Below are 25,322 nucleotides of genomic sequence, written 5' to 3'. Positions count from 1 at the left end.
AAAAAAAAAAAAAAAAAAAAAAAAAAAAGGAAAAAGAAAGGATAATAATGGTCTCTTCCCAATGCCTCTTTAGCAGAAAGGCATATTTCCCAATGTGAGCTTCTGCCAGAATGCCAACTAAGATATTTTTCAATTGAACTTAAAGGGTTATCATATATAGTATAGCATAGGGATACCAAGAGCCAAGCATGCTATCTCCTGAGCTATACCAACAATTTATTGCCAATCTACTCATAAATTTCAGAATTCTTTTCAACACACAGATCCAACCAACTACCAATTGTTCAACGTTGACCTTTAAATTCAATCTGATTTGCATTCTGCAGCTTAGAAGTCAAAATTCAAGGGGCTTTGAAGTCTGAAAGATCTGGATTTAAATCCAGGAATCCAAATCTACCATTGTGGTCTTAAGTAAGTTACTTAATGTCTCTGAACCTCAGTTTTCTAATCTAATGGAGATAACACCTATAAAGGATTGGCTGTAAAAACTGTCCAGTATTTGGCACATTCAATAATTAGTAGCTATCACATTCAATAACAGTTTTGATCAAAGGTTTTAATATTACTCTGAAATAAAAGTATAAAATTATAATGTAATAAATAAGTCAGATAACACATGGAAACCTTATTATTACAATTTCTTTAAAAATACAATTTATATTTACTCCTTAGTTTAACAAAAGTAGGAAACTTGGAAACTGCTTCTAATTCTAAATTTCTACTTTGAACCATAAATAGATGATGCAAATTACTGCAATAAAAGTTAAAGAGCCCTGAGTTAAAAATATAAAAAATATTTGTCTGAAATTTAAGTAACTATATTTACCTCTCGTAATGTAACTAAAGTTTTTATATCAATAGTTGCTCTTTTCACAAGCTCCTTATTTTCTTTCTCTAATTCTTTCAGACGAATGCAGGATTCTTTATAAATACCAATCTCTTTGAAAAGGGTTTTGTTTTCTTTTTCCAAATTTCCAATTTTCACATTATTTTCTTCTAACGTGGTATCTTTTATTTCTGCTTGTTGTCGGAGTCTCTTATTTTCCTTCTCCAGTTGTTTCTTATCCTTTTCCAGTTGAGAAGTCTCTTGTTCTAATGATTTGTTTTCTTTTTCTAGCTGTTCTAGTCTTTTGCTAGATATTTTTAACTCTTCTAGGTTTTTTTGCAATGTTTGATTTTCCATCTCTAAGTCTTGTAGTTCACTTTCCAACTGCTGAATTTTTTTATTGCTGTTTTCTAGAGCTTTCTGTAGCCTTTGATTTTCTGTATCTAAACCCTGGTAGCTAACCTCTAAGCGTTCTGTTTTCTTGAAAGATGCTTTCATGAGCTCTAAACCTTTCTTAAGTTGTTCTTTTTCACTTTCCAGTTCTTTGTTTTCTAATTGTAGCTGAGCCATTTTCATGCTTGCACACTTTAAAGATTCTACATTCCTTCGCAGTTCTAAGTTTTCCTCATCAAGCTGGGAATTCTCTTTCTCTAGGGATTCTAACTGAAAAGTAAGGTTTTTAAAGCTATCCAATGTTTTTTTATATTTCCTATTTTCTCTTTCCAGCTCTGAATTTTCTTGTTCTAAGGCCTCAATTTTTTCACAAGTAATTTTTAAATTGGTTATCTTTTTCTGTAACAATTCATTTTCTTTTTCAAGATGATGTAACTCATTTTCAAGTTCTTCTGCTCGTTCTCCTTTTTCTTTATAATGTTCCAATTCTTTTCTGATTTGCCTTTTTTCAAATTCAATCTTGCTTAGCTTGCTACTGGTTTCCTTGATAGATTCATGGAGAATTTTATTTTCTTTTTCAATGTCTTTCACCCTTGCTTCAGCACTTATCTGGGAGCGCTGCCTTAAGGAGGACACAGTTTGATTCAGATGTTCATTTTCCTGTTCCAATATTTTAATCTAATTTAAAAAAAAGAAAGGAGAAAATTTAAAACTTAACTGAACATGAACTAAATATTTTAACTTACATAGTTTTCCCCCCGCCAAAAACTAACAGGGAAATCACACCATAAAAAGGTGCTAAGGGCTTCCCTGGTGGCGTAGTGGTTGGGAGTCCGTCTGCCGATGAGGGGGACATGGGTTCATGCCCCGGTCTGGCAAGATGCCGCGGAGTGGCTGGGTCTGTGAGCCATGGCCTCTAGGCCTGCACATCCGGAGCCTGTGCTCCGCAACGGGAGAGGCCACAACAGTGAGAGGCCCGCATACCACAAAAAAAAAAAAAAAAAAAAAAAAAAGGTGCTAAAACCGTCTACCTTAATTTTAATTCCAACAAAAATTTACTGAGAGATCACCATGTACATATACTGACAAGTCTTTAAAGTTGACATCTTTAGGGAATCCATAATGTAAAGGAATGGTTAAAAGAAATGTATTGAATATTAATCAAAATGATCTTCAGATCATTTATGGTTACATAATTTAAATTCAAATATGAGTATAGGTGAAATGTACATACATATCTTCTTGAAGATACAAGCCTTTACGTTCATTCAATAGATTTTGCAATGAATATACACAGTGAGTCTTCAGTAAATACACTATTTGCTCTATGTGCATGTATATTGGTGTGTATTTATTCCCTAAAAGAATTCTAATTTTGAAACATCAAAATAACAAAATCTCTGGTACATTTTAAAACTAGTCCATCCAATTTATACCATGGCCTACTGTAATGGTTCTTAAAATTCGGTGTGTAAAACAATCCCGAGAACCTTGTAAAAGTAGAGATTCATACTTAGCTCTAGAATTTTTCTTCTGTAGCTCTATGGAAATCTGTATTTTTATAGGTGGCCTGAGGACTATACCTAGATAATACAAAACAAATCATTTGGCTGCTTTTTTTTTTTTTTTTCCTTTTTGGCCACACCGTGCAGCATGCAGGGTGTGGGATCTCAGTTCCCTGACCAGGGATCAAACCCATGACCCCTGCAGTGTAAGCACAAAGTCCTAACCACTGGACTGTCAGATAAGTCCCCATTTTACGTCTAAAAATTAGAAAATTTAAAACAGCCAGTCACTTAATCTATTCAATTCTCAGTTTCCTGAAGCATAAAATGAGAATAACCAATAAACACTTGAAAGCAAGTATGAAAATATCCAAGATATGTGCTGCGACCACTTGTCCCTCCTTAGTGGGATCAGAGTAGAGCTGCATTTCACCCCAACTTCATTCAGGGACTTTAAAATCTGCAGTTCTATTCCAATGACACTTGAAAGCAATTCAAACACAGGTACCACAAAATTTTATACTAGATAATTATTAAGCACACTGGCAATTTAAAAAATTCTAAGCTTTCCCTTCAACTTTCCTAAAATGTATGGGATAGAAAATGAGGTAAAACCATAGTTATCTTAAAATCTAAAAAATTCTAAAATATTTCCATTTAACGTTATTATGAACATTTTGCACAAGCTTTAAAATAACTTGTGTTAATAAATTTTAAAATATGTTGCTTAATAGGAAATTTAAGAACCTGTCTCTCTGAATTTTCTCTAAGTGTTTCAATTGTTTTTTCAAGCTGAGCTTTCTCCTTCATTAGATCCTTGCTTAAATTCTGACAATTCTGAAGACTTTGCTTTTCTTGAATAATCTCATTTTCAAGAATTTCAACCTGGAGAAAATGAAACCACAAAACAATATATCATTAAATATTTCACAATAGTGGAAACATGTAAAAACAAAAGCTAATCATTGAATAAAGGATAGAACACAGTTTTAATACTCAATGGTAAAATTTAAGAATTTCATAGAAAAATTCAAGTACTGATAACATTCCAAGCTAATTTTAGCAGCTGTATAAAATGTACAGAACATGACTATCTTTCTTATCCTCTGCATCTTTGAGAGCAAAGTTCTACTTCTAAACACAAACATAACTAAATACATACACACATGCCATATGAAGAATGTACAAATCTTATTGAAAACTCTCTTGCTTGAATGGATTTGTAAAGTGAAATTTTAATTAGTCAAGGAATTTCAGCGCTCAAGAAGGAAAAGATGAGAAAATGAGGAAACAAGAAGGGACTTGGATTAAAATAAAAAGAGAAAGAAAAAAGGAGACTACTAGAGAAAAATAAGGTCTGAACAAAACTCCAGCAAATAAATTATACGTTTAAATTTATTATGAATTACACATTTTAAAGATATAATAAAGTATGAGGTTAATAAATATGAAAAAGCAAATTCAACTTCAAAATATACCAAACTATTGATTTCCCATTATATAACATATTCAAACCAGGTAATAAAAAATATAAAGAAGATTTGGGTATGTAAAATACTCCACTTCAAGTTTAAATATTACTTAAATCCTTATATCAATAGTAAGGAACGCTAAGAAATAATATCTCAAAAGCATCAAGTCACAAATCTAATCCAATAACTCAATTCAACATTAATTTATACAATCAGGAAACTTTAAGCTATTAATAACTAATCTGGTTCTCCCATTATTGATTGAAATATATGGATAGTAGTTATTTATTTAAATGCATCTGTTGTGTTATGGAATTCAAGTGAAACATTCAGCTTACAAAAGATATACAATGAATTGATCAAAAATTGCTGGAATCACAAGAATTTACTAATTAGACTTTAAAGCTAATTTCAAAATCAAATTTCCAGATACAATTATAGTGACAACAAAAATAAAACTGTTCCAAATTCTAAATAGCCACTCTTACTTTAACACTATATTTATTGTGAAATACTTATTAAGATTATTTGGTTAATGAACTAAAGATGATGCAAAGACGTTTTAAGAGAGTAAAAGTCTTGCAAGAAAATCAGAGTCTAGTCTACCTGTATTATCAAAGGCAGTAGTTCTCAGAGCATGGCTCCAAAACAGCAGGATGAGCATCCCCTAGGAACTTGTTGGAAATGAGAATTCTTAGCCCCCACCCCAGACCTACCAAATGACAAGCCCCGGGCATAGAGCTCAGCAATTTGTACCTTAACAATTCCTGAAAGTGATTCTGACGCATACCTGTTCAAAACTACTGGTCTAAAAATTAGAGGGATTTTCATAACCGAGTCTAGAAACCCAGGATCCATCGAAGGAAAAACTAGACATGGCTGACTACAAATAGAAATAAAAATTAATTCATAAGGACACATGTATAAGAATATTTATTACAGTATTGTTCACAGTGACCAAGAACTGGAAACAAAAGTGAAAGCACATTTTAGAGAGTATATGTGATGGGAGGGGTTCATAATAAAAATATCAGGTATGCTTTTATAATATGATTTCTATTTATGTATAGTGTGTGTGTGTGTGTGTGTGTGTGTGTGTGTGTGTGTGTGTATGTGTGTGGCCAGAAAGATATGCAAAAATAAATTACTTGGTCTAACTGTCCCACAATTGGAAAACAGAATATCTTAGAGATATTGCAGGTTTGGATCCAGACCACTGCAATAAAACAAATACCGCAATTAAATGAGTCACATGAGGGCTTCCCTGGTGGCGCAGTGGTTGAGAGTCCGCCTGCCGATGCAGGGGACATGGGTTTGTGCCCCGGTCCGGGAAGATCCCATATGCCGCGGAGCGGCTGGGCCTGTGAGCCATGGCCGCTAAGCCTGCACGTCCGGAGCCTGTGCTCCGCAACGGGAGAGGCCACAACAGTGAGGGGCCCGCGTACCGGAAAAAAAAATAAATAAATAAATAAAAAACAAAGAGTCACATGAATTTTACGGTTTCCCAGTGCATATAGAAGCTGTGTTTACACTACACTGTAGTTTATTAAGTGTGCAATAACATTATGTCTAAAAAAACAATGTACACACTTTCAAATACTTTACTGCTAAAAATGTTAACCATCATCTGAACCTTCAGCAAATCATAATCTTTTTGCTGGCGGAGGGTCTTGCCTAGTCGTTGATGGTTGCTGACTGACCAGCGTAGTAGTTGCTGAAGGTTGGGGTGACTATGCAATTTCTTATGCGTTGACTGACTCTTCCTTTCATGAATGATTTCTCTGTAGCATGCAATGCCATTTAACAGCATCAGAATATTTTTCAAAATTGGAGTCACTTCTCTTAAACATTGCCACTGCTTTATCAACTTTATGTAATATTCTAAGTCCTTTATTATCATTTCAACTATCACACACACCCCCACACACACACACACACAAAAGTCAAGTAATGTCAAAAAAAAAAAAAAAGAAGCAACTCCTAATCTATTAAAGTTCTATCATGAGAGTGCAGCAATTCAGTCACATCTTCAGGCTCCATTTCTGATTCTGGTTCTCTTGCTATTTCCTCCACATCTGCAAAACTTCCTCCACTGAAGTCCTGAACCCCTCCAAGTCATCCATGAGGGTCAGAATCAACTTCTTTCAAACTCTTATTAATGTTGTTACTTTGACCTCTTCCCATGAATCGCAAAAGTTCTTAATGGCATCTAGAATGGTGAATCCTTTCCAGAATGTTTTCAATTGACTTTGCCCAGATCCATCAGAGGAATCACCTTCTATGGCACCTATAGCCTTACAGAATATATTTCTTAAAGAATAAGACTTGAAAGTCGAACTTACTCCTTGATCCATGTGTTGCAGAATGGATGTTGTCTTAGTGGGCATGAAAACATGAATCTCATTTGAAGTCTACACCAGAGCTCTTAGGTGACCAGGTGCATTGTCAATGATCGGCAGTATTTTGAAAGAAATTTTTGTTTGAGCAGTAAGGTCTCAAAAGTGGGCTTAGAATAGTCAGTAAATCATATTATAAACAGATGTGCTGTCACCCAGGCTTTGTTGTTCCACTGAGACAGCACAGGGAAAGTAGATTAAGCAGAATTCTTAAGGGCCCTAGAATTTTTGGAATGGTAAATGAGCACTGACTTCAATTTCAAGCCACCAGCTGCATTAGCCCCTTACCAAGAGAGTCAGGCTGTTCTCTGAAGCTTTGAACCTAGGCACTGACTTACCCTCTCTAGCTATGGAAGTCTTAGATGGCATCTTCTTCCAATAGAAGGCTGTTGTGACTACGCTGAAAATCTACTGTTTAGTGTAGCCACCTTAATTAATTATATTAACTAGATATTCTGGATAATTAAATACAGCTTCTACATCAGCACTTGCTGCTTCCTGTTGTACTTTTATGTTATGTAGACAGCTTCTTTCCTTCAATCTCACAAACCAACCTCTTCAAGGTTCAAGCTTTTCTTCTGAAGCTTCCTCACCTCTCTCAGCCTTCAAAGAATCAAAGAGAGGGCATTGCTCTGGATTAGGCTTTGGCTTAAGGGAATTTTGTGGCTGGCATGTCTTCCATCCAGACTACTAAAACTTTCTCCATATCAGCAATAATGCTCTTTCACTTTCTTATCATTCATATATTCACTGGAGTAGCACTTTTAATTCCCTTCAAGAACTTTTTCTTTGAATGCACAACTTGGCTAACTGGTGCAGGAGGCCTATCTCTCAGCCTGTCTTGGCTTTCAACACGCCTTCTTCACTAAGCTTAATCATTTCTAGCTTTTGATTTAAAGTGAGAGACGTGCAACACTTCCTTTCACTTGAACACAGAGGCCACTGTAGGTTATTAACTGGCCTAATTTCAATATTGTTTGTCTCAGGGAATATGGAGGGCCAAGGAGAAGGAGAGAGACGGGGGACTCACCAGTCAGTGGAGAAGTCAGAACACACACACCATTTATGGGTTAAGTTCACTATCTTACATGGGTGCAGTCTGTGGCGCCCCCAGACAATTACAATACTAACATCAAAGATCACTGATTAGACATCACCATAAAAAATACAATACAATGAAAGAGTTTGAAATATTGTGAAAATTACCAAAATGTGACACAGAGACACGAAGTAATAAGCAAACGCTGTTAGAAAAATGGTTCTGATAGATTTGTCTGAAGCAGGGCTGCCTTAAACTTTCAAGCTGTAAAAACCAAAACTATCTGTGAAGTGGAGTAAAATGCAATAAAAAAAAAGGTACACTTGTATTTCTTTTCAAAGTCTAGTTAAAATTCAGGTTTCATAATCCCTAAATTGTGGTCTCTAAATACCACTTCCCACTAAAAGGAACAAGCACTTTTTGGAGAAATAGCTGTTTTCAGGACTGAGGCAGGAAATGTTTAAGAGAACACTTTGTCATGGTAGAAAGCAAGGAAGCTCTCCAGGAGTGCTAAGGTCATGTCATAAGGATTCAGGAAGCAGCTTAAAGAGTTGGGAGAGTAAGAAAAATAAATACAGTGTATTAAAATACTTTAAATATTTTTAAATCCATGAGTTCATAACAACACTAAAACAAACAACAAACTCACTCATTAACTATCTCAGGAGGATATGAGAGAACTGATTCATTACTAGGAAACTGGTAAATAAAGGTAAAGAATCAAACATTCATCCTACTTTACCCCTAAGAGCTGTTCTCAGAGTAACCAGTGGTGTTTTTTTTTTTTAAACCAATAGTTTTTAAAAAGAAAAGTTTTTTCTTATAGAAATACTCCAGCTACCAAATTAAGAAGGGATGATATAATATCAAGATTTTGTAACCTCTGATTAATTCAGGGATCTAAGCAAATGATTTTCTATGACAACTAACATCACAGAAAGAGAGACAACCAGACATGTGCCCCCTGTTTGAGGTTTCTTCAATAGAAAAATTGCTAGGAAAGAAGAGTCAATCTATAGACTAAAAAAGACTTAAGGGACACATCAACGGATTGAATGTACTGATCTTATTTGGATTCATATTCAAATAAAATATTTTTTTAAAATCTTAATAGATTTGGAAAAATTTAAATGCTGGCCCCAAACTATGATTTTTTAAGTGTGATAATGTCACTGTTCTTTTTCAAAAAAAATTCCTTACTTTTTAGAGATTTATACTGAGATATTTATTGGTGAAATAGTACGACATCTAGGATTTACTTCAAAATCATCTAGTGGCTGTTAGGAGAGTATCAAGGGTAGAAGTAAGACTGGCTATAAGTTAATAATTATTGAAGCTGAATGAATGAGTCTAGAGCTGAATGAGTTCATTCACTTCACATTTATTTAAGTTTGAAATTTTATATAATAAGTTAAAATAATATTGAGGGTACACTAAAAGTTGGAAAATAAATGTTCTATCTCAGTGCTATTTATTTATACTTTTACATATACTTTTTTACATTACATTAAATATTAATTTTTATTTACCTTCTTACTTAGTCTTTGATTTTCTTTTTCAATTTTCAGGATTTTGGAAGTGGTGCCTTCTGCAGAATCCATAGTACTCCGAAGCTCTTCTACAGTTTTTGTCAAACTCTGATTTTCCATCTCCAACTTCAACAACCTACTTGATGTCAATTCATTTACCTCATGGCCCAAGGATTTCTGTGGTGCTATAATATTGAAAAATACATCACTGGTAAAACTATGTTTACTCCTCACTATTTAAAATATTTAGTGTAAATACACTAAATCACCCGGTCCTTAACTTTATAAAAAATTTATAAAGTTACGCAAGATAGACACAATAAGAAAAGAGATATAAAATACAGGTAAATATTGAATTTCTAATGCATCCATAAGCATTCTAGTGAAAAAAAAAGTACAAAATTTAGACTGAAGTGACTAGACTTTCAGTTCCAGTTCCATGAGAAATTAACTTTAACCTCAATGACTCGTAGGTTACTTTGACAAAATATAGTTATTACCCTGTGTATCTAATAGAGTCACTGTGTGACTCAAATAAGAAGTATAAAGCATATCCTACGTCACACTTTCAAAGATAAAGGAAAACAGTTTGAGGGGGAAAAAATCCTAATCCGATTCTGAGAAAGGCAATACAGTACTATACACTGGTCACTTTGAAAAAGTCTTTCTCTAAATGAAGAATCCTGGCTAATTACGTATAAACAGCAACATGCAGTCCATTCTGCCAACAGAAATCATCTTTCTAAGTAGCTTTCAGCATTCTATTTTTTAAAATAAGAAAACTGAGTTTCGACTTCTGTAAATGATGCTCTCCAGTAAGCCAAAAATAATTATTTTTAATAACCCTATAACAGACTCATTAAATATTTTGATGATATAAAAATATTAGGATTTACAAATGAAATAAGACACTTAGAATTTATTTTGAAATCCTAGACTTCAGGAAGGGAAATAAACAGAAATACAGGAGGGAACTTCTGGGTCTGTCTACTTTTGCGTACGTTTGAAATCCTCCATTATAAAAAGCAAAGAAACACACACACACAAACATGTAGCCACACAAGTCATACACTCTTTTAAAAATGAGGTAGAGTAAAATATCCCCTAGATTTTAAGTAAAGAAAGCCTCAATTCTTATTTCAAGCTTTTGTTCTAGTCAGCACATTGTTAATCTCTTATTAAAAGCTAGTATACTAGGTAGTCATTGACTTTTTATAAATTCCTTTAGTTGTCCCAGTCTTCTTAAGTACAACTCTAATTGCATGATTTGAGGTCATGGATTTCAATTAAACAAGATCAGGCTACAAAACATATGCCTTAATAAAGCTTTCAATACTACATGCTTTGAGGAAGCTTCCAGTCAGACTACAAAGACTTTAAAAGGATACTTACGACACATTTTTAACATGGAAGATTGTCTACGTTATATTCTTAGATGAAAAAAGGAACCTTAATTGTATATACACACTGATCTGATGATATAAAAAATAACCCTGTGTAGGAAAATTCTAGAAGCAAATTTTGTGAAATGTAAAAGGCAAGAATTATTAGTGACTTTGATTTCCTTCTTTATCTTTTTCCAGAGTTTGCAAATTTTCTAGAAAGTCCCTTGTATAGTTAAAAAAAAACTATGCCACACTAAATGAATTTTATGTTCTATGACCCCAGCAAAACAACTGTGATATAATGATAATAATAATAAAAAACACTCAAATGCTTACTATTTACTAGGCACAGTTCTAAAGGGCTTCATTAACAAATTCAACCCTCACAACAACCTTGTAAGATAGTACTTACTATTATTATCCCCACTTAACAGGTGAGAAAACTCGTAACAGTGTAATTTTAACTGTTGTAGTAGAAAACATTTAAGTCTGAATTGTTTTCTTTGTAACTAAATTCACATGGAATACAGTAAAAAAGTTCCACAAATATTTTAAGTAACACATCCCAGCAAATGCATTCTCAGCTGAACATAATCACTTACTATGAAGTCAATTTACATGGGGTGCCAGAATCCGGAATTAGGTTCTCAAGAGTAAAATTAGGAAAAGCCTAGTAGTAATAAATATGATGAGTCATCTGTAGAAATAACTTCTTTAAGCGCCAGGTTATAAGCTCTTTCAGACCTTATGTCTACCTCACCACTATATCCTCAGGGCCTGGTATAATATTTAATACATGTCTGCTGAAGGAAGAAAAACAGGTATAATAATCTAAATACTGGGTAACTAAGGAATTAGGGAATGAGTCTAATTCAAATAAATGTGACCTGGGTATAATTTCAATAAAGTATTGTATAGCAGTATTAGCAAACTCAAAGCTTTAACACAAAAAGCTACATTGTATGTGTGTGCCCCAGCTTTAATAAAGAGGACAAGTTAATGTGGAGCCTAGGGAAATAGAGCCAAAAGTTAAAAATTTATCTGGGGTCTTCATTACCTCCAGGGTATAAATGGTAGGTATAATCCCAAAATCCAACATACTGATGAAAGTAGCCATAAAGATCCTTAACTTGCTTTATTCTGGCTACATATTCACCAAAGAATATTCCCACTGCATTCTGATTTCCTATTTAGGTTTGCCTAAAGTCAAAGAACATGGTGACCAGCTAATGACTTTTCTTTTCTATTTAGTAGATGGCTGTATCTCTCAAAATAAATTAATAAAATGATATCCCAGTTTATTGTGATATGAACATGAAATTGTGCCTAAACAACTGATTGAAACTGCTACTGCACTCAAAGTTGAGTTGTAATACATGCAAAGATAAGGACCAGACCCAGGCATATGGAAATTAACACATTACTCTGTGAAATTCTATCTAGAGAGATATGTGGCCTTTTGCGACATCTCCAACCAGGGAAAATAAAGAACAGCAATGAAATATCCAGAAATGTAAGCATAAATACAATTTCATTTATTCATTCATCCATTTAAATAAAAAAAGAGTATTGGAAATACCTTCAGAAAGTTCACTAGTTCTGGATATTTGTTCCAGCTCCCAGCCAAGATGTAATGATTCGTCCATACTTTGTTTCTGTGCCATTTCCAAAGTCATATTTTCTTCCATTAATTCTTCAATCTTTTTTCTATCCATATCACGCTCCTTTTTAATTGGCAGGGAGTAGGGAGAGAAAAGAAAGCTAAGAAACAGTACAATTTCAAGCTAATATTTTATTACTTATAACTTTCATTTATCAGAAACTGTATAATGAGATAAATTGTGAGTTCCTTAAAATTTTCACAATTTGAAGCTAGTAATCAATTATAATTATTACTGCCAGTCACTAAACTGATCAGGTCTCTGACATCTTTTTTTTTTTTTTCGGTACGTGGGCCTCTCACTGTTGTGGCCTCTCCCATTGCGGAGCACAGGCTCTGGATGCGCAGGCTCAGCGGCCATGGCTCACGGGCCCAGCGGCTCCGCGGCATGTGGGATCTTCCTGGACCGGGGCACGAACCTGTGTCCCTTGCATTGGCAGGCGGACTCTCCACCATTGCGCCACCAGGGAAGCCCTCTGACATCTTTTTATAGTGATCTTTGGGGACACTGAAAACACCTCTTCATAGTCATTATATTGTTTTAATGATATAACAAATGATTTCTGACCCAATGATAAATTTTAGCAAATAGTTGTATTTCTATATTCTAAAGGAGTGTTTGCACAACGGCTTATTAGGGTTTTCTGAAAAGCAGTAGTCAAAATTAATAAATAATACCCCTCTGTAACAAAAGCAGAAATTTCTACTACTTCTGAATTCATATAAAATTGGAAGCATCTAATTTATTTAGCTATCTCTTCTCTGTTAAGGCCTTAAGGACACTAAGCAACCTTGTCACTATAGGGAAATCAGATAAATCTTAGAATTTTTACTTACAGGCCATGTAATAAATCTATCTTATAATACGTACCATTTCCATATCATGCAGTTTAGCCTTCAGTTGTAAATTTTCTTTTTCTAATTCATGTAATTTATCAGAACGAGCTCGAGTTCCTTCTAATTGGTCTTCCAACATGGTTTTTGTTTCTAATAAAACTTGATTGTCTTCTTTTAATTCCTGTAAACGTTTCAAGTAGGCTTTATTTGTCACAAATACATTAATATGTTAATCTTTAAAGCTCTGAAACATAAAAATTCTTTATTATAAAGTAAGACATTAAGCGGTCTTTATCAACAGTTCTATGCAAGAGTAAAGCTACTGAATAACAGAAACATAGTTGGTTTCATTTTATTTCCCAGAATTTAAGTTATTATATAAACAAAATACTCAGGACTTACATTAGGATGAATAATACTACTCTAATTTCACATGAAATTGTCAGGGTATATTTAAATTCCTTAGTCACAAGGATAAGGAACTCAGTGTAAGTAGTCTTCCAGATATTTAAGACACCAATTGCCATAGAATCAGGGCTTAATTTATTTACTGAAATAGATTTAGGTTTCTCTCTACTTGAAAGTGAAGAATTTGGGGTTTTTGAGTAAAATACCAAGACTTGAATTAAGACTCACAGAATCATAAACCAAGGCTTTATCAATAAATATTTTATATAAACATCTTTAAACTCCTACGTATGTTTTGAAGACATGTTCACAAATCTATATTGCTAAGTTTAAGCCTACAGTTTATAAGCTGAAGTCAAGAGAAAGTATATTAAAACAGTGGCATCCATGAGGATCCCTTAATAGTGCCATGCATACGCTTATTTAAACAATTAACAAAGAACAAATATACACCTTATCTTTGCACTCTATTGGGTCTATTTTCTGGTAACATTCAGGCTAAGTTCTAACTTTCTCTTATAATGTTTTCATTTCCTGATTTAGCATACTCCTTCTTTCTTATCCCCATATTAAAACTGACCAAAATCTCCTGTTTACAGACAATGAAGAAATCACGGAGAAAGGAAAGAAGAATGTCAAAAAGCAAGGATTTTCAAATTCTTGCTGTCAAACTCAACATCATCTAACACAGAACTGCAACCATTAACTAAGAAAAATTGTTTTTTCTACTTTGTTCATACATATATATAAAAAGAGAAGACAAATGGGGGTGGGAGGGAAGAGAGAGAGAGAGAGAGAGAGAGAGAGAGAGAGAGAGAGAGAGAGGGGGGGGGAGGGGCAGAGAGAGAGAGAGAGGGAGACAGATATTGATTTCCCCTTCATTGATTCTAATTTAGTATTCTGAATTAAGCAGCAATCAGAAATGTGTTTCGCACTCACTTCTAGGAACAAGTTAGAAATTAGTAGAGATATATACTTTATTGCGATTTCAAAAGTGTTCACTACATGTAATACTAAATGAAGGAATGAAAGAAGAGCCCCAAAGAATGCAATAAAATGAATAGCATCCAAAAATCCCTTTTTACAAGTCTAAATAATATGCTAATCTATCATAAAATAAACACCTGATGCTATTTACAGTTTGCTCAATGTTTCCAGAGTTCCTTACTTTTATTAAAGTGCATTTTAAATGCATTTTGAAAAATCATAATACTTCTAAAGAAAAGAACTGTGAATGGTTTAAATTACATAACATACCTCAACTCTTGCCTTATAAAATTCAATATCATGTAGCCTCTCTTTGTATCTGCTAACTTCACTTTCAAGCTTATCAACTCTGACAGCCTTCTCCCGAAGCGCATCTAATTCATCTCGATACATTCTTGCAGAACGAGCATCCGAAAGCAAATTCATGTTCTAAATATAAACACATATTAATATTTAAAATATTATTTTCTATTTTCAAATTGATAATCCTTGGGTTGTACTATTTGAAGAATTTACCAAAAAAACACACAAAAAAACAATGACTTGTGTACTTTTTTTTTGGCCGTGCCCTGTGGCATGTAGGATCTTAGCTCTCCGACCAGGGATCAAACCCGTGTCCCCTGCATTGGAAGCCCAGAGTCTTAACCACTGGACTACCAGGGAAGTCCCTGACTTGTGTACTTTATTATTATTATTTTAAAATTATTTATTTGCACCAGGTCTTCATTGTGGGAGGCGGGCTCCTTAGTTGCATTTCGCCAGCTCCTTAGTTGCGGCACTTGAGGTCCTTAGCTGTGGCATGCAAACTGTTAGTTGTGGCATGCGTGTGGGATCTAGTTCCCTGACCAGGGATTGAACCCAGGCCCCCTGCATTGGGAGCGCAGAGTCTCATCCACTGCACCACCAGGGAAGTCCTTGACTTGTATACTTTAAAAGTGTGATCTTTGTAGGACGAGGAGGCCAAGTAGTTAAGGCGATGGACTGCGAAAAGTGTAAATTCAATGGTATATAAATTACACCTTAATTATTTTTTTTAAATGGGGAGATAAAAAAGCCTTTTTTTAAACCAAGAATATACATTTTAAACATATATGTTTCTAGGGACTTCCCTGGTGGTCCAGTGCCTAAGACTCCATGCTCCCAATGCAAGGGGAGCGGGCTTGATCCCTGGTCAGAGAACTAGATCCCACATGCTGCAACTAAGAGTTCGCATGCTGCAACTAAAGATCCCAAATGCAGCAATGAAGATCCTGCACATGGCAATGAAGATCCTGCATGCCACAACTAATACTCAGTGCAGCTAAATAAATAAATGAATATTAAAAAAAATAATAAAATTAAAAAAAATATGTTTCTATACAAAAATAAAAGCATATACTGTATAAAAACTTTTATATATAATGTTCTCCATTAAGAATGTAAAAAATATTCAGGATATTTTAAAGTAAGTAAACCTCTCCTCAACATAACCATTTGCAATGAATTTAAGGTGAAAAGTTAACTTTAAAATGCCAGATAGTAAAAACACAGAAAAGGCAAACTCTTACAAAAGTCGATCATTAGTTACTTTAGAGAAATAATGTTTCTATCCAGACATGTTACCAAAATCCTGCTGAGTTGTTTGTTTGTTTGTTTTTCCGGTACGCGGGCCTCTCATTGTTAAGGCCTCTCCCGCTGCGGAGCGCAGGCTCCGGACGCACAGGCTCAGCGGCCATGGCTCATGGGTCTAGCCGCTCCACAGCATGTGGGATCTTCCCGGACCGGGGCACGAATCCGTGTCCTCTGCATCGGCAGGCGGACTCTCAACCACTGCACCACCAGGGAAGCCCATGCTGAGTTTTTAATACTTTCACATGAATGATTACTTGCATATGATTAGTGCATATCTTTATGCCATTTGAAATAAGTATTAAAATTCAACCTTTTTAAAGCCCTCTTGTAATCCTTTGAGTAGCAGTAATCAAAGTGCGATCCAGGGAAATCTGTGGGTCCCTGAAACCCTTCCAGGGAATTCATGAGGTCAAAACTATTTTCATAATAATACTAAGACAGTACTTGCTGTTTTCACTCTCATTCTCTCATGAAGGGACAGTGGAGTTTTCCAGAGGCTACATACATGGAATGTGATATCTTAACAGATTGAATGCAGAAATATTCAATAGATATGAGAATCTGGTAGTCTTCAATTAATCCAGGCATTTAAAAAAGATTTGCAAAAAATATAAAAGACTACTATTCTTCTAATTTTTTTTTTGTTTTGGAAAAGAGTGGTTAATTACTATATAATTTTTATGTTAACATAGAGTCGATTGAGTATTATTTTTAAATGAATTAATAAATACTTTTAAAATTCTTAGTTTTGATTTCAAATATAGTAAATTCCAGTAAAGAGAACACACATTAAATAACCCTCATTAATCTTCAAGAGTAAAGAAGGGTCTTGAGACCAAAAAGATTGAGAACCACAATTTTAGATGGAACACAAATACAAAAAAACCCTGCTACCAAGAAGTGGAATAGCAGCAACAGCAAACCTAAAACTAAAAATTATGATCCCTAGATTCATTCATCTAGAAAGTTCCCAGTTTATGATTCCACAAGTGAAATGTTCCCTGAATTTAAAATGGCAGGTTAGGTGAAGTAAGGAGAAGAAATAATTATCCAGCCTTACCCCAATCCTTACCATTTATGGGTTAAAGAAGACCTCTTGTACTACCTCTAAATGAAAACGAAACATTACAGAGTAATTAAAAGAAGCAAATTCTTAAACAGTCTTGGTTCAAGATGAAAAAACACAAAGCATTAGAAAAATAAAAATAGTATTTAAAAAAGTAAAAGTTTGGATCTTATTTAGTAGAAACAGTGAAAAATTAAAAAGCATTCTGTCATATATAAGGTTAACATAAAGCACCATCAGACAGCAGAGACCTAGAGGTGTTCCAGCTTCCAAGCCCACAGAAGCCAATACATAAAAAAGAGAAACCTGGAACTGGGCCAGTCCTAAGAGTCTCCTGGAATCTTAGCAAAGTTTGAATAGAACTAATAGAGAAAAAAGAAAACTCCAAAGACCTTTCTAGTTTTGATTCCTAGTTTTGGTTGTGGCATTTTTGAAGAGAGAAACACTGAAAAAGTCATTGGATCTCATGAAACCTCAGGAAGCAGTAAGGCAAATGTTATATATTATAAGGAGAAAAATCAATTTCCAATTGATCCTATATAATAAAAGTTCCAGGTACAAACCTCTTGTTGCAGCCTTTTTAGTTCTATTTCCATTTGCTCAAGTTCTTGTTTACAGTCCAACAACTGTTCAGTCTTTTCCTCCCTTAAATGCAAAAAATATTTATTGAATAATAAACTTAATGCTTTGAAAACTATGATCATCATCTGTATCAATACAAATTTATTATCATTACTAAACATCTAGTTTAACATAGTACTGGCCATAACCCCAACCTAGGGGAAAAGATAAAGAAATTGGTATTAGGAATTTATATGACTGGATGTCATGATACTCTCCCTTAAAGTTCTCCAAAGGCTAAGAACCTCAGTGACTAATGTCCTCATAGTTCATAAGGTAGCTTCTCTCTCTTCATCTGTTCTGCCATCCCCCAATTCTCACTCTCCTTTAGCTCTTTCTCCCTCTCTGCCTAGTCAAAGACAAATAAGCTGGAAGAGTTTTTATGAAAGGCAATATTATCTGGGTCTGAGACTTCTAACAGTCTCCAAACTATTTTTTTTAATAAATTTATTTATTTATTTTTGGCTGTGTTGGGTCTTAGTTGCTGCGCGCGGGCTTTCTCTAGCTGTGGCGAGCGGGGGTTCTCTTTGTTGTGGTGTGTGGGCTTCTCATTGCTGTGGCTTCTCTTGTTACGGAGCACAGGCTCTACGCGCGCAGGTTTCAGTAGTTGTGGCTCGGGGGGCTCTAGAGCGCAGGCTCAGTAGTTGTGGCTTGCGGGCTTAGTGGCTCCGTGGCATGTGGGATCTTCCTGCACCAGGGCTGGAACCCGTGTCCCCTGAACTGGCAGGCAGATTCTTAACCACTGTGCCACCAGGGAAGCCCCAAACTATTTTCAACATTTACAACGACCTAAAGAAAATGATACACTGCCACAGATACCTAATACATTTTTGACCGGAAACGTATTACAGCTACAGGAGTTAGTTTCTGCAAAAATCCCCCTGCTAAAATCTTTATCTCTATTGGTTTCTTCCCTGTAGTCCAGACATCTTTGTATTTCTCCTACTACACACTTTTTTCTTTTTAAATTGCTTTACTTCTAACTCCCATTTTCTATCTCCCCTCCAGAGCCAAGCTTCTCAAAGTTAAGTCTCCACTCACTATCTCTACTTGTCCATCTTCTGTTCTTAAATAATAAAAAGTAAATGTTCATTATGTAAAACAATCTGTTTCTAACATCTTATACCTGCTTAGGTTTAAAATTTTTTTTCACCAGAAAAATTTTTTATTGAAGTATACTTGACATACAATGTTATGTAAGTTATGGATATACACTACAGTGATTCAAAATTTTTAAAAGTTATACTCCATAAAATATTGGCTATATTCCCTGTGCTGTACACAATATATCCTGTAGCTTACTTTATACATAAGTTGTACCTCTTAATCCCCTACTCTTATACTGCCCCTCCCGCTTCCCTCTCTACCAATTGGTAACCACTGGTTTGTTCCCTATATCTATGAGTCTGTTTCTTTCTTGTTACATTCATTAGTTTGTTTTATTTTTTAGATTCCACATATAAGTGACATCACACAGTATTTGTCTTTCTCTGTCTGACTTATTTCACTTAGCATAATACCCTCCAAGTCCATCCATGTTGTTTTAAATGGCAACATTTCATTTTTTATGGCTGCGTAGCACTCCATTCTATGTATACATACCACATGTTCTTTTTTTAAACATCTTTATTGGAGTATAACTGCTTTACAGTGGTGTTAGTTTCTGCTTTATAACAAAGTGAATCAGTTATACATATACATATATCCCCATATCTCCTCCCTCTTGTGTCTCCCTCCCTCCCACCCTCCCTATCCCACCCCTCTAGGTGCTCAAAAAGCACTGAGCTAATCTCCCTGAGCTATGCAGCTGCTTCCCACTAGCTATCTATTTTACATTTGGTAGTGTATATATGTTCATGCCACTCTCTCACTTTGTCCCAGCTTACCCTCCCCCTCCCCATATCCTCAAGTCCATTCTCTAGTAGGTATGCGTCTTTATTCCAGTCTTGCCCCTAGGTTCATGACCACTTTTTTTTTTGTTTTGTAGATTCCATATATATGTATTAGCATACAGTATTTGTTTTTCTCTTTCTGACTTACTTCACTCTGTATGACAGACTCTAGGTCCATCCACCTCACTACAAATGACTCAATTTCGTTTCTTTATATGGCTGAGAAATATTCCATTGTATATATGTGCCACATCTTCTTTATCCATTCATCTGTTGATGGACACTTAGGTTGCTTCCATGTCCTGGCTATTATAAACAGAGCTACAATGAACATTGTGGTACATGAATCTTCTTTTTGAATTACGGTTTTCTCAGGGTATATGCCCAGTAGTGGGATTGCTGGGTCATATGGTAGTTCTATTTTTAGTTTTTTAAGGAACTTCCATACTGTTCTCCACAGTGGCTGTATCAATTTACATTCCCACCAACAGTGCAAGAGGGTTCCCTTTTCTCCACACCCTCTCCAGCATATATTGTTTGTAGATTTTTTGAGGATGGCCATTCTGACCGGTGTGAGATGACATCTCATTGTGGCTTTGATTTGCATTTCTCTAATGATTAATGATGTTCAGCATTCTTTCACGTGTTTGTTGACAATCTGTACATCTTCTTTGGAGAAATGTCTATTTAGGCCTTCTGCCCATTTGTGGACTGGGTTGTTTGTTTTTGTGATATTGAGCTGCATAAACTGCTTGTAAATTTTGGAGATTAATCCTCTGTCAGTTGCTTCATTTGTAAATATTTTCTCCCATTGTGAGGTTTGTCTTTTCGTCTTGTTTATGGTTTCCTTTGCTGTGCAAAAGCTTTTGAGTTTCATTAGGTCCTATTTGTTTATTTTTGTTTTTATTTCCATTTCTCTAGGAGGTGGGTCAGAAAGGATCTTGCTGTGATTTATGTCATAGAATGTTCTCCTATGCTTTCCTCTAAGAGTTTGATAGTGTCTGGCCTTACATTTAGGTCTTTAATCCATTTTGAGCTTATTTTTGTGTATGGTGTTAGGGAGTGTTCTAATTACATTCTTTTACATGTAGCTGTCCAGTTTTCCCAGCACCACTTCTTGAAGAGGCTGTCTTTTCTCCACTGTATATTCTTGCCTCCTTTATGAAAGATAAGGTGACCATATATGCGTGGGTTTATCTCTGGGATTTCTATCCTGTCCCATTGACCTATATTTCTGTTTTTGTGCCAGTACCATACTGTCTTGATTACTGCAGCATTGTAGTATACTCTGAAGTCTGGGAGACTGATTCCTCCAGCTCTGCTTTCCTTTCTCAAGATTGCTTTGGCTATTCGGGGTCTTTTGTGTTTCCATACAAACTGTGAAATTTTTTGTTCTAGTTCTGTGAAAAATGCCATTGGTAGTTTGATAGGGATTGCACTGAATCTGTAGATTGCTTTGGGTAGTATAGTCATTTTCACAATGTTGATTCTTCCAATCCACGAACATGGTATATCTGTCCCTCTGTTTGTATAATCTTTAATTTCTTTCATCAGTGTCTTATAGTTTTCTGCATACATGTCTTTTGTCTCCTTAGGTAGGTTTATTCCTAGATATTTTATTCTTTTTGTTCCAAGGGTAAAAGGGAGTGTTTTCTTAATTGCATTTTCAGATTTTTCATCATTAGTGTATAGGAATGCAAGAGATTTCTGTGCATTAATTTTGTATCCTTCTACTTTACCAAATTCATTGATGAACTCTAGTACTTTTCTGTTAGCACCTTTAGGATTCTCTATGTGTAGTATCATGTCATCTGCAAACAGTGACAGCCTTACTTCTTCTTTTCCGATTTGTATTCCTTTTATTTCTTTTTCTTCTCTAACTGCTGTGGCTAAAACTTCCCAATCTATGTTGAATAAGAGTGGTGAGAGTGGGCAACCGTGTCTTGCTCCTAATCTTAGTGGAAATGGTTTCAGTTTTTCACCATTGAGAACGATGTTGGCTGTGGGTTTGTCACATATGTCCTTTATTATGTTCAGGTAAGTTCCCTCTATGTCTACTTTCTGGAGGGTTTTTATCATAAATGGGTGTTGAATTTTATCGAAAGCTTTCTCTGCATCTATTGAGATGATCATATGGTTTTTCTTCTTCAGTTTGTTAATATGGTGTATCACATTGATTGATTTGCGTATATTGAAGAATCTTTGCATTCCTGGGGTAAACCCCACTTGATCATGGTGTATGATTCTTTTAATGTGCTGTTGGATTTTTGCTAGTATTTTGTTGAGGATTTTTGCATCTATGTTCATCAGTGATATTGACCTGTAGTTTTCTTTCTTTGTGACATCTTTGTCTGGTTTTGGTATCAGGGTGATGGTGGCCTTGTAGAATGAGTTTGGGAGTGTTCCTCCCTCTGCTATATTTTGGAAGAGTTTGAGAAGGATAGGTGTTAGCTCTTCTCTAAATGTTTGATAGAGTATGCCTGTGAAGCATCAGGTCCTGGGCTTTTGTTTGTTGGAAGATTTTTAACCACAGTTTCAATTTCAGTGCTTGTGATTGGTCTGTTCATATTTTCTATTTCTTCCTGGTTCAGTCTTGGAAGTTTGTGCATTTCTAAGAATTTGTCCATTTCTTCCAGGTTGTCCATTTTATTGGCATATAGTTGCTTGCAGTTATCTCTCAGGATCCTTTGTATTTCTGCAGTGTCAGTTGTTACTTCTTTTTCATTTCTAATTCTCTTGATTTGAGTCTTCTCCCTTTTTTTCTTTATGAGTCTGGCTAATGGTTTATCAATTTTGTTTATCTTCTCAAAGAACCAACTTTTAGTTTTATTGATCTTTGCTATCGTTTCCTTCATTTCTTTTTCATTTATTTCGGATCTAATCTTTATGATTTCTTTCCTTCTAACTTTGGGTTTTTTTTTTTCTTCTTTCTCTAATTGCTTTAGGTGTAAGGTTAGGTTGTTTATTTGAGATGTTTCTTGTGTCTTAAGGTAGGACTGTATTGCTATGAACTTCCCTCTTAGAACTGCTTTTACTGCATCCCATAGGTTTTGTGTCTTCGTGTTTTCATCATCATTTGTTTCTAGGTATTTTTTTATTTCCTCTTTGATTTCTTCAGTGATCACTTCGTTATTAAGTAGTGTATTGTTTAGCTTCCATGTGTTTGTTTTTTTTACAGACTTTTTCCTGTAATTGATATCTAGTCTCATAGCACTGTGGTCAGACAAGATACCTGATACGATTTCAATTTTCTTAAATTTACCAAGGCTTGATTTGTGACCCAAGACATGATCTATCCTGGAGGATGTTCCATGAGCACTTGAGAAGAAAGTGTATTCTGTTGTTTTCGGATGGAATGTCCTGTAAATATCAATTAAGTCCATCTTCTTTAATGTATCATTTAAAGCTTGTGTTTCCTTATTTATTTTTATTTTGGATGATCTGTCCATTGGTGAAAGTGGGGTGTTAAAGTCCCTACTATTATTGTGTTACTGTCGATTTTCCTTTTTATGGCCGTTAGTATTTGCCTTATGTACTGAGGTGCTCCTATGTTGGGTGCATAAATATTTACAATTGTTATATCTTCTTCTTAGATTGATCCCTTGATCATTATGTAGTGTCCTTCTTTTTCTCTTGTAACAGTCTTTGTTTTAAAGTCTATTTTGTCTGATATGAGAATTGCTACTGCAGCTTTCTTTTGATTTCCATTTGCATGGAATATCTTTTTCCATCCCCTCACTTTCAGTCTGTATGTGTCCCTAGGTCTGAAGTGGGTCTCTTGTAGACAGCATATATACGGGTCTTGTTTTTGTATCCATTCAGCCAGTCTATGTCTTTTGGTTGGAGCATTTAATCCATTTACATTTAAGGTAATTATCAATATGTATGTTCCTATTCCCATTTTCTTAATTGTTTAGGGTTTGTTATTGTAGGTCTTTTCTTTCTCTTGTGTTTATACCACATATTCTTAATCCATTCATCTGTTGATGGACACTTAGGTTGCTACCATGTCTTGGCAAGTGTAAATAATGCTACTATGAACACTGGGGTGCATGTATCTTTTTGAACACTACATTAACAAACTGAAGAAGAAAAACCATATGATCATCTTGATAGATGCAGAAAAAGCTTTTGACGAAACTCAACACCCATTTTGAATAAAAACTCTGCAGAAAGTGGGCATAGAGGGACCATACCGCAATATAATAAAGGCTATATATGACAAACCCACAGCTAAAATCATACTCAATGGTGATAAGCTGAAAGCATTTCCATGAAGATCAATAGTAAGACAAGGATGTCCACTCTCACCACTTTTATTCAACATAGTATTGAAGTCCTAGCCACAGCAGATAAGAAAAAGAAATAAAAGGAATCCAAATTGGCAAGGAAGAATGAAAACCCTCACTATTGGGAGATGACATGACACTATGGATGAAAGTGAGCAGGACCCTGTGGGACCCTCCCAGGTGCAAGTCCTTTTCGTGTCCCTTGTTTCTTGTTTGTAGGAAATAGGCTTCATTCAGCCTCCTGACATTCCCTGAGTTCCAAAGGGCAGATTCAAACAGTTGCTAATCAGGGAAGGAAGGGAATGTAGAAACAAAGGAGGAATAGTCAAGAAACAGCTGTGCAGCAATAAAGCAGGGTCCTGATGCCTCCTCAAGGAATATACATAACAATACCTTTGAGTTCTTTTACAGGAACTAAGGCCCCCACCCAGGTGGAGGATGGTCACTTCAGGCTGAGCAGAAGATTCTTGGAATACCACCCTGTTACCTCACCACCAACCAATCAGAAGAAAGTGTGCACACAGGAGAAGATAACAAGACTCTGATCACCTCCAAAATTATTCTCCTTTTAAAAACTTTCATGGTCAAGCAGAATCTTCAGAGCTGGTTTTTGGACACAAGTCTACCTTCTCCCCAGGTTGCTAGCCTCCTGAATAAAGCAACCTTTCTTTTCCAACCAATACTTTTCTCTCAAGTACTGGCCTTCAAACAGTGAGCAGCTGAACCTAAGTTCGGCAACACAGATAGGAAATCCTAAAGATGTAACCAGAAACTACTAGAGCTCACCAACGAATTCAGTAAAGTTGCAGGATACTAAATTAATATACAGAAATCTGTTGAATTTCTACACACTAACATTAAACTATTTGAAAGAGAAATTAAGGAAACAATCCCATTTACCATCACATCAAAAAGAATAAGATATCTAGGAATAAACCTACCAAAGGAGGTAAAGGACCCGTACTCAGAAAAGTATAAGACACTGATGAAAGAAACTGAACAACACAAACAGAAGGAAAGATACACTGTGTTCTCAGACTGGAAGAATTCATACTGTTAAAATGGCCATACTAACCAAGGCAACCTACAGATTCAATGCAAACCCTATCAAAATACCAATGGCATTTTTCGCAGAACTAGATTAAATAATCTTAAAAATTGTATGGAAACACAAAAAGACCCAAATAGCCAAAAGAGTCGTGAGAAAGAAGAACAGAGATGGAGGAATCACGTGTCCTCACTTCAGGCTACACTACAAAGCTCCCGTAATTAAAACAGTATGACACTGGCACAAAAACAGACAATAGATCAATGGAACAGAATAGGAAGCCCAGAAATAAACCCACGCATTTATGGTTAATTAATCTACAACAAAGGAGGCAAGAATATACAATGGAGAAAGATAG

The 25,322-nt window shown here is 35.3% G+C and overlaps 1 protein-coding gene across 9 annotated transcripts in view; it reads right to left on the bottom strand.

Moving 5' to 3' along the window:
• Positions 1-25,322, bottom strand: part of CCDC88A (coiled-coil and HOOK domain protein 88A) — a 127,071-nt gene that overhangs the window by 38,284 nt on the left and 63,465 nt on the right. For all 9 annotated transcript variants that reach the window (XM_024752978.1, XM_024752980.1, XM_024752979.1 and 6 more), the window contains exons 9-15: positions 17,678-17,759; positions 14,708-14,866; positions 13,077-13,223; positions 12,125-12,269; positions 9,161-9,345; positions 3,472-3,609; positions 827-1,897 (exon numbers count right to left, since the gene is read on the bottom strand). In XM_024752978.1, coding sequence (XP_024608746.1) covers positions 827-1,897; positions 3,472-3,609; positions 9,161-9,345; positions 12,125-12,269; positions 13,077-13,223; positions 14,708-14,866; positions 17,678-17,759 — 1,927 coding nt within the window. The remainder of the gene's footprint in view (positions 1-826; positions 1,898-3,471; positions 3,610-9,160; positions 9,346-12,124; positions 12,270-13,076; positions 13,224-14,707; positions 14,867-17,677; positions 17,760-25,322) is intronic.

This window comes from Neophocaena asiaeorientalis, unplaced genomic scaffold (assembly GCF_003031525.2).
Source record: "Neophocaena asiaeorientalis asiaeorientalis breed wild unplaced genomic scaffold, Neophocaena_asiaeorientalis_V1.1 scaffold100, whole genome shotgun sequence".
NCBI lineage: Eukaryota > Metazoa > Chordata > Mammalia > Artiodactyla > Phocoenidae > Neophocaena > Neophocaena asiaeorientalis.
Note: the sequence above shows the minus strand (reverse complement) of the source record. Positions and strands in the feature narration are given on the sequence as shown.